Here is a 14,988-nt window from a genome sequence, read left to right as displayed (position 1 = left end):
GTGTCAGGCTATACAACAGTCCGAGATATGCTAGGGGGGATATGCCCAGTGAGCTGCACAGATGGGAAGTAGTTTAGGATGAGACATGAGATTCCATGAAACCATTTCTTCAAAATCCTGCCTCTTTTTCTATTAGCATGCTGGATCATTTCAAATATAATATATATTATTAAATTTTTTGATCAACTGTAAGAAACCGTATTTTTCTCTAATATAAGAAGAACCATTCTTTTATGTACCAAAAATAAGAAAGATAAAATGCCTGAGATGGGAAGTCCAATAGGAGATCCGCCCCGCCCCCGACCCCGCACACACACACACACAAAGCTGAGACACCCTCACTGAGAAAATAAAGCCTTTCTGAGAAAAGGAAAGCAAGGGAGTATGTGTGTCCTCATCTTGACACTACATCATCAAATGACAAATCCTCCCCTGAGAATAGGAGCCCCAAGTCGGTGGTCCTCATACAGGTTTGCTTTCTGAATTTCACAATCAGTGTGACCCAAAAGAACCTCAAGCAGAGAATCTAATGTCAAACAGTCTGTGGCTGGGAGGCCCCAGATGGCTGGCAGAAGCAGCATGGTCATCTCTCCGAACATCTACCTTCGCTTCAGGCCGATAGTGATGATATGATGCCATTGACTGGAAGAAAAGTCTTGATTTCAGAGAGCCAAAAATGTGCATCTTGGAAGCAACAGAAGATGGCAAAGCTGTTTCCTACACCCTGCTTGGAAGAATTGGTACATATGGCCCATCTACAATCTCTTCAAGAATTTACCTGCCCTATCATGGGGCATGATGTACTCATTTGGCATAAGACACCGCAAATATCAAAGGTCTCTTTGGCCTTGCTAACAGACCTTGAATGCAGCCAGGTTTCCTGAGGAAAGGAAGCCCCTGAATGAGCAACTCAATAGAAACTTTCTTGTGAAGGTAGAAATAAAATGCAATAAAGGAGTTAGATGTTGATTTGAATTAGGGAGACCTGGAAGAAGCAGGGAGAAGTGGCTATTTTAGAATCGTGGCATCAGGCATACACCGTGCTGAGAGGTCCTCAGCGGTGGACCACTGGGCACCCTCATTTTATAGCATTTTCCAAGACAGGATTTGTCTTACGTCATCCAGCTAGTCAGAACCACGAGAGGTTTTTCTCACAGCAGTGGAATCATCTTCTCTGTGTTTGTGTCCAGTCCTTGGTATTGATAAACAAATCCTTTTCTCTACTAAGAGTTTCCAAAGACAAATCGAAGTGAATTGAGAAATGTTTCCAAGTCTTTCAGGGAAATTAAAGAGGACTATGACCTTACTCTGTCACCTGGCCAGTCCAATTCCCATCACCCTTTGGTATCCAAACCTGATGCTGAGGGAAGCCCAGGGGGGCCTGTGGAGAGCCCAGCCAGAGGACCTGCTGAATTCCTCTGCACATCTTAACAGGGGGCTCAAGGGCAGGGTGGGGCTGATGTTCCCGGGTGTCCATGGCACTGGTACCGAGGGGGTGGAAGGCCTAGGGGACGTGCTCTGTGGGCAGGCTTATCTGCCATCAGATTTTTCACTTACTAGGCCATGAATGAAAGGTTGGCCTCTGTGCTCTGTGCAAACACGAATCTTAACTGTTGGGAAGGGAAGGGTGAGTGTGTGACAGCTTCCTGAATAACGATTTCTAAGGAGGCTGAGAAAGCTTCCTGGGGAAGGCAGCAGCCTGCCCCTGCTCTGAAGCAGATGCACATGGCGCACGATTACTCTACTCTGCTTTGGGAAGGGTGGAGATGGCATGATAACTGGTGGGGTAGAGTAATAATGGCAGAAGAAGCCGGAGTCTCCTCCATGCACCCCACTCGGCACCGGTGCACCACCCACCCTCCCCTATAGGTGATTATGAACATGGTGGCTTCCAACCTCACTCCATCACTGGGTGCAGTCAGCCCATGTGGGAAGTGGCTGCGTGCCCAGATACCATCCCCACTGTTGGCCTCGGTAAATGTCTGTGGAACCAAGTGGCCTTTTCTCCTTTGTCTGTGAAACTTGGCCTGTCAAGAAGGCTCTGCCCTGAGAGGAGACCCAGCAGTAGGCCTATTTGAGGAGCAGAAGGGGCCAGTTCAGTCGAACAAACACTGATTGTTCTCTGGCTCTGGAGGAAAGTGACAGATAAGGGCAAGACAACCCCTAAATAAAAGATGCAGTGTCTGGGACAGATGGGGACCCGACTGACTGAAAGATGGGAAAAGCTATGATGAGCGATAAAACAGAGGTACCTAATAGTCCAGAAGACAGGAGAAAGATGAATTTGGATTGAGAAAGGGTAAGAGGGATGGCAGAGAACAGAAACATTCTCAGGGAAGGTCTTCCCTCCCCCCATATTCCCCCCAAATGTAGCCTTGTGGAGAAGGTGCCAAGTAGAATTTGGAGGGATGGGGATAAGGCCAGATTGGGGTCAGGAACCTGGACTGTTAAATGGAAATTAAAGAGAAGGAGATTACAGAGATTAAAAAAGGGAGAGTTTTTGTTTTTAACTTTTTGTTATTGGAAATGTTAAAAACTTGCACAAAAGTATGGAGAATTATATAGTGAATTTCATGTACCTATTATTCAGTTTCAACAGTGAGCAAGTTATAGCCAGTCCTCTGTCATTCATCTCTACCGCTACTTTTTCTGGAGTATTTTAAAGGAAACTTCAGACATATTTAATTCATAAATTCTTCAGCATGAATCTCTGATAAGGACTTTCTTTTTAATACTACCACTGTGCCGTCATCACATCTCACAAAATCGAGAATAATTCCTTAATATCATCTGGGTACAAAGTTCATACTCACAACCCCGCTTTTCTCAAGGATGTCCTGCTATAGTTGGTTTGTTCAAATCAGGATCCAAACACAGTCCACGCATGACATTTGGTTGTTATGTCTCTCAAGTCTCCTGTCTTCTGTAACAGCACAGGAGGGAGAGCTTTCAAGCTTTTCCTGGGGATGAAAAATCGCTCAGAAAACTGAAGGTCCCAGAAAGGGGATTAAAAGTGAGAGTGTACCTATGCCAAGACCTAACTCAGAAAAGGGAGCCGAGGTCAGGCAAGAAAAAGGGCATTCCTACCTCTTTCCATTGGCTTGTTGGTTACAGGGGCAACCCTCAGGGACACATCCTTCCTACAGCTCTCCCCGCCCATTTATAAGGAGGCAGAGACTCAAGCACCTGTAAGCCTCATATGCTCCTTTCAGGCTGCAGGTAAAGCCAGCAGGGCCCAGGCTCTAGCCAGCAAAACAGCCAGCAAAAGGGAGAGATGGAGGCGTCACCTATATTAAGGGAGATTGGGGAGAAGGAGGGCCAGAGTGACAGACCTGGGCAAGAGAAAAAAGTGGGTACCTGGCTTTCTGTGGAAGATGGGGCTGGAGAAATGGCACAGATGGAGGTTTGAAAAGTTCAATATGTTTGTAGTTTCTAGAGAAGGCCTGGTATTTAGAGATAATCTTTTAGAGTGCCTCTTTGAAAAAGCCGGGTTCCTTATTTATGCATGGGAGGATGGCCGGGGCTTCATCTCCCTGCTCTGTGGATGTGGGCGCTGACCTAGCACACCCCGCTGGGCTTGTTCAAGGCATCTACATCTGCAAAACAAAACCCGACTTCAGCCACAGCATTGTCTTCTTGCCTCCCTTCCCAACATTTTTCTGAGACACCAAACATGCTCCTAGGAGCCTGGTCAGAATTGCCCAGACTCTCTGGTGTCTGTGAAGGACCACAGGCTGGCACGTGGGCACTGTTTGTTTGCATAGAGGTGGGGCGAGGTCAGTAGAAGGCATAACATAGCTCCATCTCCCCCTCGTATTCCCAATTTAATTTAAAATGTTAGTGCCATCTTTATTCTGGGAACAGATTTAACTACAGAGTTTACACCTCTCTGACTTTCAAGACTTAGATGAGAATGTCAGCATTTGGTGAGCCTCTTAGCAACAAAGGAGGCCCATTGATTGAGAAAGGCCAGCCTGACAGATTTATAGCCTGGGTGGCCTCCTTCTCAAAGTTGGTGCTGCTTTGTGTAGCTTATACACAGGGCCCTAGAAGTAATTGCATTACCTCCCGTGAATGGTCCCTGGGAGTGGTTGCACCTTGTATTTTAGCTGGGCCCCTCCACTCAGTGCCTGGCACTGCTGAACCAGTTGGAAGGTGGGATTCTCATTAACGGACTCCCCCAACCTGCATGCTGACCTTCCAGCCACGGGGTTTAGGCATCTTTGCCTTGGCAAGGGTGCCAATCATTAAGTGGATAAAAAGAAGTCCCTTTCCTCCCAGTGGCTACTGATCCTGCCTCATCGAATTCTCCAAGTGAGCTGCAAGTGTCCTCAGGCAAGGGTTAGGCTCAAAAGTGCATTTTAGACGTTAATAAAGTTAGAGGTAGAGATGTCCTGTGGGTTGGGGGGAGGCAGAAAATCACCTTGGAAAGGAGACACTAGTTGCTGGGAGGTACAAGGGAGGGGGACTAACAAAAACCAAGTAAACGCGGAGTAAAATGTCACTGACATGCTGCGAAGAAGTAGGGCGCAGGCACAGTGAGTTGTATGGGGCAGCTGAGGTGCTGTTTTACATAGGATGGTCAAGGGCTCTCTGAGGAGGTAGCATTTAAACAAAGACCTGGACAAAGTGACAAAGGGAATATATGAAGGAGCAAGGGTAAAGACCCTGACGCCTTGTGTTCCTGGACCAGCAAGCAGACCAGTGTGACAGGAGCCACAGTGACAGGAAGGAGAGAGGGAGGAAATCAGATTGGAGAAGGATCCAGATGAGACAGGCCTTGGGGTTCTTGGTGAGCGTGCTGGGTTCGTTCCAGAGTGCCAGGAAGCTGATGGAAGGCTTCGATACCAGCAATGGGCAGGCTCTGCCCGCTTTTGCATCTCCCTTCTGAGTGAGACCTAGCCCCAGGGCTGGGCTTGCAGGCGGGGCAGAGGAGGTGAGAAGCAATTACAGACAGAGCCGGGAGAGGGTGGTCTGTGGTCCTCTCAGCACCCTCATTCTTTCTTCTTCTCTTCCTTCTCTGCCTTCCCCTCCCCTCTTTCTTCCCACACTCTTTGGCCAAAACCACCGTGTTCTAGTTTAGGAGGAGGAATCGCCCCTGGCTTTCCCGTCTTCCCTCTTGTGTTAAGGTTGTGTGCTTTCTCCTCCTTGCTCCCTGACCCCCACAGAACTCAGCTAACTCCCAGGCAGAGCTGTCCCCACATCACAGGGTCATGGCTACTGATCCAGGTGCCTGGCCTCTCTGGCAGGAGTGAGCAGGTCCCAAGTCCTAGGATTTTATTCCAGTTTGTCTCTTCAGCGGCTCAGGGAAACAATTTGACATTACAACTGTTAAGTACCCACTGTCGTCTGCTCGGGGTGGGACAGGGGACATTGACAAACACATGAAGAAAATTCTCTCTGTGCCCTCCAGTTGTTTTCCATTAGTGGGACAACGCCACTGCAGAGCTGACCAAAATGAGTGATATAGGTAATAAGGGAGCTCACATGTATCTCGGTCACGCTGGGGAGAGAGATGTGTCTTGGACGTTGTCTTGGAGGAGGTCACATTTGAATTGGGCTTTGAAATGCACAGAGGCCTTCCAGAAGGATGGGGGTCGGGTGGACATGGAAAGGACCCCCTGGGGGAACGTTGTCAATCCAGAGCAGTGCGGGCCAGCAATGTGCACGGGCTTCCCCTGGTGCCTAGTGCCCTGATGAAAAATAAATAAGAATGGAGGTGTGCTCCGAGTGTGGTTAAGAGACGAGACCAACACTCAGGAACCAATGAGCTACCTCACTCAGCAGTCACTGAGGTGCCAAAGGAGGCAGTGCTATGAAGAGGCTGTCAGAGGAGAGAGAAAGAATTAGAGCTGGGTAGATAGTTTATTTTCTTGAGGCTATGGAGTTCCTTGAGGATCAATGAGCATTATCTTCTCCGGAGAAATGTGTATCCGCACCCTAAATTTTTGTTTATTCACATCTCATAAATTTACAATTTAAAAGTATACAATTCAGTGGGTTTTAGTGTATTCGCCAGGTTGTGCAACGATGTCATTCTGCATCCTCCCCTCTCTCTGCCCCCTGGCAACTACTAATCTTTTTTCTGTCTCAGTGCATTGACCTATTCTGGACATTTTATGTAAATAGGCCCATATAATAAGTGGCCTTTCATGTCTGCCTTTTGTCACTTACATGTTTTCGAGGTTCATCTATGACGTGGCATGTATCAGTACTTCATTCCTTGTTATGAATAATATTCCATTGCGTGGATAGACCACATTTTGTTTAGCTAGTTATCAGTTAATGTGCATTTCAGTTGTTTCCACACAGGAATAATGCTGTTCTGAACATCAATGTACAAGTTTACACACGAAAACTCACAAACTATTTCAGGAGGTCCAATAGAATCCCTGAACCCCAACTCTTGGGCTCGGAAAACCTTGTTTTACAAAAGAGGAGTAATTCAAGAGGGGATGGGCTCATCCCTCAGTTTTTTGATATATTAATTATACCTCAATAAAGCTATTTTTTAAATAAAATAAAATTTAAAAAGAGAGAATGGGGAAGGCACTGAGTACCTCTAGGTTAAGCAGTTTACATACCCTCATTAATTTTATTCTAGACAACCCTGTAACACAATGTTACTTATTAAGATGAGATGAGAAAACTGAAGCTCAGAGAAGCCATGCCAGGTTTCTTGGGGAAGTCAGGTTCTAAACTGAGACTTGACTGCCAGGTCCTGAAAGGCAACAACACATCCTGTCTCCTCTCGACTCCCATCAAAGCCCCTAATTCCTTCCATTTGTTTTTGAATGGAGTAACGATGTCCTGTATGACAACAAGGCATCCATTTTTCTGGGCCCGTTTGCCCAGTACCCAGTGGGCATCCTAGGCTGCCGTACAATGCCCCTTCCCCACAGCGATCCGTGATTGAAAGCCCTACCACCTGCTCTTTCCTGCCGGTGGGGGGTGGGGGGGCTGAGCCTCCAGCCCAGCTGGCTCGTGCGTGTCTGGCTATGGTAACAATAGCTCAGGGCACCAAGGACATTTCCTGAACAGCCGAGGTATCTAGAAATGTCGCCCTCGGTGTGACATCTCTCTGCATCCCCTGCCCGGTGGAGAGTTGCCAGGGTCAGGCTAAAGACAGCGTGTGGTCGGGGGTTCTGTGGAGAGGGGGTGGCTGTCCTCCGAAGCCCAGTGTCACCTGCCATGCTCTGCTTTGTCTCCCAGCCGGTGGACAACCAGCAAGCCCTCGTGCGCAGGGAGTCTGTGGTCAACCTGGAGAACTTCAAGAAGCAGTATGTCCGCAGGCGGTGGAAGGTATGTCAGGGCTTCGGGTTTGGGTGATGGGGCTGTAGGGGGCCCAGGTGGTTTCTGGTTCCCTCCAGGTCTCTGTAGACATTCTCACCTGCCCATTTCTTTTCTCTCCCTCCCTCAGCTCTCTTTCAGCATCGTCTCTTTGTGTAACCACCTTACCCGCTCCCTGATGAAGAAGGTGCACCTGAGGCCAGATGAGAACCTGGTGGGTAAATGTCGTGCCCTCTTCTGGGATGGAATTCTGTATTGGCCTGGAGCTCAGGGATGAGGAGGAATAGATGGGTCTTAACTGTTTACAGCCAGTTCTGCCGGTCCTGGCCTCCTTCGTACTGTGTGATTACTGGAGGCCTTGTGTTCAGGGGGACACTGGGGTGGGCCCAGGAGCTTCTGGAGGACCTTAAACCCTCTCCTGGTGGATCTCCAAAGGGACTGCTTCTGTTGTTCCACTGCCCCAGCCTTTCTCTGAGGACTGGTGGCCTGCTGGCAATCTAAAATTTATTCCTGGCAATCCAAAGATCTGTAGGATAGGATCTTTATATTCATGTTCCAATTGTTCTATTCGTTTTGCTTTAGATTAACATTAATGATAATAATAATTAAATGATAGCTTATATCTGATTAGCTTCTTACTGTTTTGTATACATTTAAATTGAGGGACTTATAATATATTGGTCAAGAGTGTGGTCTCTGGAGCCAAACAGCCAGGATTCACATTTGCCACCTACCAGCTATGTGACTTCGATGAAATCACTTAACCTCTCTGCACTAAAATGTTATCATTTGTTGATGGGATTATCAATAGTTCCTACCTCACAGGGTAGTCGTATGAATTAAATGATGACATTTTCTTAGAACTTCGTATTATAAGAACTTGATACATATTAACAGTTATTATTCTTGCCTAAAATCCTCCTGTAGACTTTCAAATGCAGGGCCAGTGTCAGGGATGGCACAGGTCAGGTCATAATGTGACTCCTGCTCAGGAAGGGGCTGTAAGGCAGCTACCTGAGACAGATGGGCAGTCAGCCCTGTGGATCCTCAGGATGCACAATACTCAGGCTACATCCCAGGACCTGGCACAGCCCCTGCAATCCTCCCCCCACCCCACATCCTAGGGACCGCTTTCTTCAGCCTGAGCTCTTGTTGATTCTAAGTCTTGCCCAGGACTTGAGGGTTTATGGCTCCTGAGGCCGAAGCAACTGTATGGGTATGGCCAAGCCATGTGTCTTCTCTGGCCACCTTCCTCATCTGCTATAAAAGGGGACTGGTGTCTCTCCCTGTGAAAATTCCCGTTAATGACAGGCAGACTTTCCCCAGCTTACTTTTTTATTGTTTGGTTCTGATGCATGTTAAAAAGTTGCTATTCAGCAGAGCTTGAGTTATTTTTATTGTTATAGCTGGGCTTGGTCCAGGATGTAGTTAGCTAAAGTTGATCTTGACCTTGGATTTCCAGGTGGCTTAGGCCAAGGGAAGGAGAGAAGGCCTTGGGAAGGCACATGGCAGATATCAGGCAAGCCTTTCAGCTGAGTCGCCCTAAAATAGTGCAAGCCATGAGGAAAGAGGACCAGAAAGTATTGAAAAGACTATAAATTTCTATCCTAATTTTTGTCCTTGTGCAAACATTATAAAATAGTCCTCTTTTTACTTGGATGCTCAGCACCATCAGCTCAATGGTTCACCCTACAAGTGGGAAAGGATTGAGTCGCAGACATCTATTATAAAGTTTTCCCAAGAGGACTTCCCTTAAAAAAAAAAAAAAAAAAAAAAAAAGTCCTTTTGTTTAGGAAACATTAAAATTGAATATCTTACACAGATTTTTATGACTTGCTTAAGTTTTTCAGAATTAGTTCTTCTTTTAATCATTTTAATAATTTGATGAGATCGATGTGACCTGAATGAAAAAGGCACTATGACCTCTAGGGTGGCTGCTTCAGCTCTGGTCTAGCCATGGAATGTACTTTACTCTTTTTCTCTTTCGTGAAAATGGAGGGTAGAAGCCATTTCTCTGGAAAAACTACATGGCAAGTCTTGCTCAAGACGTAGCCTTAGCCAGCCAAAGAAAAGAGGCTGTGGAATGGGGGCCGTTAGAGTTCGAGAGCTTGGGGAGGTCCCAGTGGCTCCCCACCCCCCTGCTCTATAGTCTGAGTTCAGGAGACCCATTAGCCCACAGACCACATATCAGAGTGATTTTGATCATGTGGCAACCACCAGATGTAATTTTTGTTATTGTTATAATTTGGCTTCTTCCAGTGCCTGGTTTCACCTACCTGTTTTCCTTTCTCCTGGAAAGGAGGCCTCAAGGCCATTGGTGTGGCCTTACTTCAGGTCCCTCCCCATACCCACCCCACCCACGCCCAGTCTCTGGACAGAACAACAGTTTTCCCCTCAACATCCACCTCCCTGGCTTGCGGGGCCCTGGCCCAGATGTCCCAGGCCAGGTTGCCCAGCACAACCCCATTCGTGGCATTGCATGACTCTCTTGCTCTGGGTCTCATTTTTTAAATTTTTTTCCCCCAGAGGAATTGTGAGAGTGACACAGAAGAGGACATCGCCAAGAGGAAAGCCCTCCACCCCCGGAGGAGGAGCAGTACCTCCTAAGTGGCCCAGCTCTCAGTGGCCACCAGGGAGGCCTAAGTCTAGCGAGCCTCCCTTCTGTGCAGACTTCTGGTTCACACGTCACCAGCACCCAGGCATTTTGCATTTCTGAACATTTTGCAAGAAAGATGGACCTATAGGTTTCAGAAGAGTTCGCAGGGGAGCCCGGAGACCCTGGGAGCTGTGGCTGTTTCCTATGGAGGAGGCGCCAGCATTCCTGAAGCTCTTATTCTCTATAAAAACAGGCTCTTACCTGTCTGCCAACTGCAGAACTCCTGGGGTACGATGTAGACTTAAGAAAGCAACGTAAATGAGCATCATCATCATGAGTGAAGGTCAGACTTAGGCAGATTTCCTCACAGGATGAGGGTGTTCAGAAGCAGCCTGGTTGAAAATTATACCAGGAGGACAGAGGCCTCCCCAAGGGAACAAGACAGGCGAGCAAAATGAATCTTGGGGTACAAGGGGCCAGCCTGTCTCCTCTCAGAATCCACATTGAATCAGCATATCAGGCTGACCAAATCAGACATTCTAAAGTAGCCCATTGTCAGCCACTATATTGTAAGTTTTTTTTTTTTCATTTTTATTAAACTTCTGGTTTACCTGATACCTGGCTTTCTTTAGGGTTATCGACATCTGATTTTCTTTAGGGAGCACCCAGGGTTGGTATTTCAGAAGGTCATACTGAACCATCTTCTTTGGACTTCCTTCTCCATTCTTTGCTAAAGGTTTACCGTCCAAGAAAATCAGCCCAGATATAGCGTGTAATGCCCGTGTTCCTTCTACCACTATTACCATCACCCCTGTTGGTATGGGCTGAGTCGTGTCTCCTAACCCAGTGGTTCTCAGCCTTTTTGGCACCAGGGACCAATGCTCCTATAAAAATCTAATGCCTGATGATCTGAAGTGGAGCTGAGGCAGTGATGCTAGCGCTGGGGAGCGGCTGCAAATACAGATGAAGCTTTGCTACCTTGCCTGCCTCTTACCTCCTGCTATGTGGCCCAGTTCTTAATAGGCCACAGACCAGTATCGGTCCATGACCCAGGGATTGGGGACCTCTATCCAAACCCCTAGAATTTATCCTCCAGTGCCACAGAGTATGACTGTATTTGGAGATAGGGTCTTTAAAGAGGTAATCAAGTTGAAATGAGGTCATTGGGATGGGCCCTAAATCAAATATGACTAGTGTTATAAGAAGAGATAAGGACACAGAAGAAAGACCATGTGAAGACACAGGAAGAAGACAGCCATCTACAAGCCAGGGAGGGAGGCCTCAAGAAGAACGCAACCCTGCCGATACCTCCATCTCCGACTTCTGGTCTCCAGAACTGTGAGAAAATAAAATTTCTATTGTTTAAGCCACCAGCCTCTTCTACTCTGTTAAGGCAGCCCGAGGAAACTAATATACCTGTCAACTATAGCCAAAATAGGAGCAGGGGACTTTTTAAAGATGTGGATGGAGAAGGGCAAAGAAAGACTCACGGGGAGAAAGGAGAGGAAAAAGAGATAGATTACCTGGCTCTTTCAGTGAATATAGTAAGGGAACCTTAATGACACAGAAATTGGAGCCCTGTTTTCCAGCCAAAAGAACAGTGTTGCTGACCGGAAACCCAAGAGAAGCCCTGGAAAGCCAAAAATGAAAAGGGTCAGGGTGAGGCCCTGAGACTTGAAAAAGTATGTGGGAAGAGGTGGAAAAAAGATGAAAGTTTTGGAAGGTTAGCGGGGGAAAGTGAGCCAGGAAGAAGAGGGAGAAAAGGGGGAAAGGTCAGAAAGGAAAGGGACTGGGGGAAAACAGGGTGGGCGGGGGGCACCCTTTTCCTTTGTCAGCAGCAGGTTTTAAGCGCGTCCTATGAGAGAGGGGGCCAAGTTGTCTTCATCCAAGCTGATGGATGCAGAGCAAAAGGGCCCCACAGGAACAGAGACAGTCCAGTTTGGGAAAAGCTTCCAGGCAGAAATGGAGAAGCCCTGCAAGCTTGCTGAAGGAAGCTCTGTGGTTGACCTGTAGTTCTTGGGCGTCCCCGGTTCTCAGGTGGAACCAGCTCTGTGCTTCACTGCAGTCTCTGGAAGACAGCTGAGGCTTAGAACTGGGTTCAGGGCCCCTGGGCTGGTACGGACGGGGCTCTTGGATGTGGCTGGTCACATAAATCACCAGGGAACGTTCTGGAACAGGGCGTCACTGGGAGCTCCTAGGAAGTAAAGTGTAGTGGTGGGTGCAGTGAATGGCTTTGACAAACCTGGTCTTGAGTTTCCAATCATGACCATAGGGTTAGCGTTTCAGAATTTGGCTCAACTACTGAAACCAAGGGTCCTTGTGACTTTGATTAAATCTAGCTTTAAATCCTAGCTCTAGAAATCATCCTTCCTCCCTCCCACCCCCATCCCATGTCTCTCCCTTTTTCTCTCTCTCTGCCCTGCATTCTCCCTCCTTCCCTCCCTCCCTCTCTCCCCCTTCAGAGACCTAGCCTTTCTGCTGGATAATCGGCAAACCTCCAAGGCAGCAGAAGACAGTAGCCTGGACCTGACCAATGGTCACCATCTGGATTTCTGGCAGGCTTAAGATAACATCTTAAGTTATGTTTCAGTTCCTGAGCTCTAAGGTAGAAGAACCCCCTTCCTGGCTACTTTCCCATGAGCCCAGACAGGGACACTCCAGAAAAGCCCTCACACCTCTCCTCGAGACTTAAAGAAATGGTTTATTACCCTTACCTCTCCTCTAACCAATCAGCTCCTAGCACGCCCCCAAACCCCTAACCCGTAATATCTTGCTATTTTGCCCAATATAATCTAAACCTACACGCCACTAGGGAGTCAAGGTTTTAGAAGCATAAGCTCCCTGATTCCGAATTGGCCAATTCAATATTAAACTATTTTTCCTTTCTATACTGCAAACTGCTGCTCATGCATTTCTTTGGGCCAGTGTGCACAGGCAGACACACTCAAGGAAAAACATTGGAGTTCTGATAGCACTACTACATTTTCCTGAAGAGGAAACTGAAGCCTAGAGAGAGGAAGTGACTATTCTACATCACACAGCAAATCTGTGAAAAGCCCAGACTTCCTGACTCCTAGTACAGTGCTCATTTCTTCAGCTTGAATAACTGTGGTAGACCTTTCAGGAAACAGATGGACTATTCGCTTTGCTTCATTTTAAATAAGCTCTCATCTCTTCTTTACTGTTCCCTGACTCATCCTTCATTGCCGGAAATGGAAGAAATGGTCACACTTGCTGCTATCCATCTTTTCACAGTGAAGGACACTGCCTCCAGGTGGGGGCATCTCAGCAGCCAACCTCCATGGGCCACGAGTCAGTCAGTGAACCAATATGTACCTGGCACTGTTCTATATGTGGGGGTAGGACAGCAAACAGAACAGACAAGGGCCCTGCCCTAAAAGGGTCCACACTGTGTAGGTCCTGGTAATCCAGGATTCCTTCCTGCCCACAGACTGTTCCTCCTGGCCTTCTCCTCATCCAGGTTATATGAAGCTCTGTTGACCAAGTCCCCTCAGCCCAGCTCTCTGGTGTTTGACAGCCCCGGTTGGGTTCCCCAGAATCTCTTGGAAAAGACAAGCCAGGCAGTGGGCGGTGGGGGGAGCTTTTGAGGATACGCATCCTTTGAGGATCTCTTTGAGGCCCAGCAACCAGAGCCAGGCACCTATGCCACCCCATACAGGGGCTCAGTCCTTGTGGCCTCTCTGCTGGCAAATGGCTGGTGCCCTTCAGGTGTGAAGAGGAGTGGAGCATCTGGGCAGGGGGAACCAGGTGTGTTCCTAGACTCTGAAGAGGATACATTGACCAGCTGACACTTCAAGGCTGAATGAGACCATAGCGTGCTCTGAGGCGAATGGAACATTTCTAGGGACAAAAGCTGTGCTCATTAAAGGCAGGTCTTTAAAGAGGTCTGAGGGTGCTCTGCCCTGGAGTGTTTGTCTGTGTGTTAGGAGGATGCTGCATTAATATTTCACAAATGTGCATATAAATATTTTAATGCACACATTTTAATGTCAATCTCACCTGCTTTCCTGACTCCAGATCTTAGATCACATTTGCTTTTGCCTCTCGCATAACACATATTTATTTGCTGAAAACCTTATTTTGGAAGCAAAGGAAAGCCATACCATAAGAGGTAAACCGCAGAATCTCTATGAAAGAACAGTCAAGCCCTGAGCTATACAGACAAAGTAGGTACATGTGAAAAGAGCTAAATTAAGGACGGGGATGTCACAAAGAATTTTATCTGGCACAGGCTTGTAGAATTTTCTTTCCATCTGGTCCACAGCTTGATGTCATCCTGACATTGTTGTGTTCACTGTTGTGCCCCCCAAAGAATAATGTCTTCCTTGGTGGTCTGCTGAGAGGATCCATTCTAAGCAAATCTTAATAGGCTTAGGGATTGGAGTAGTTAAAGAACTGTAAACAATGGTTAATTGACATTTCAAAAAGCAGAAACACAGTTGGTGACCTCCTGTTAATAGTTTCTTTGTTCCTGTTTTACCCTCTCGCCCACTAGTTCTTTTTTTCACTCCTTTTCCGCCCATTACCAAATCATAATATATAGCTGCAGTACATGTTTTAGTAATGACTTTACTTAATGAATAAAATTTGTGTTCCCAGTTCTTAATCTAAAAAAAAGATTGATTATGGTATATAGGGAGAAATAATTGTGTAAGTATTTTAGCCCCTGTGAGTCAGTGATCCTCCCCGAAGGTAGAAGAAAAAGGAAAGAAAAAAAAGAAACTCACAATAATTTTTAAAAACCTGTTCTGCAATAAGAACATTTCATATACATTTCATTTAATCCTCATCATAACCGATGAAAGCCCCATTTATATAGATGAGGAGGTTAAGACTCAGTGGGGTTAAGGAGTTTACATGCAATCATACAGCTGGAGTACTTGGAATCTAAATTCTAGCCCAATTTTGCCTACCCCTAAAATTCACATTTCTTCTCCACTTTTCTTGGAGAAACACTGTTGAATGAAACAAGCCTCTCAGAGAACCACACACAGTATAATACTATTTTTATGAAGCTCAAAACCTATACCATACGTTGTTTAGGGATACATGCAAGTACAACAAACCTATATTTTAAAAGC

The 14,988-nt window shown here is 46.8% G+C and overlaps 1 protein-coding gene across 1 annotated transcript in view; it reads left to right on the top strand.

Moving 5' to 3' along the window:
- The window catches only part of DAPK2 (death associated protein kinase 2), a 100,238-nt gene extending 89,737 nt beyond the window's left edge, over positions 1-10,501 (top strand). Inside the window, exons 9-11 of the mRNA XM_016141099.2 lie at positions 7,213-7,302; positions 7,421-7,504; positions 9,817-10,501. Coding sequence (XP_015996585.2) covers positions 7,213-7,302; positions 7,421-7,504; positions 9,817-9,897 — 255 coding nt within the window. The 3' untranslated portion in view covers positions 9,898-10,501. The remainder of the gene's footprint in view (positions 1-7,212; positions 7,303-7,420; positions 7,505-9,816) is intronic.
- Positions 10,502-14,988: the final 4,487 nt, after the last annotated feature.

This window comes from Rousettus aegyptiacus, unplaced genomic scaffold (assembly GCF_014176215.1).
Source record: "Rousettus aegyptiacus isolate mRouAeg1 unplaced genomic scaffold, mRouAeg1.p scaffold_m13_p_3, whole genome shotgun sequence".
Classification (NCBI taxonomy): Eukaryota; Metazoa; Chordata; class Mammalia; order Chiroptera; family Pteropodidae; genus Rousettus; species Rousettus aegyptiacus.
The sequence above is the reverse complement of the archived record's forward strand: the minus strand, read 5'-3'. Positions and strand labels throughout refer to the sequence as shown.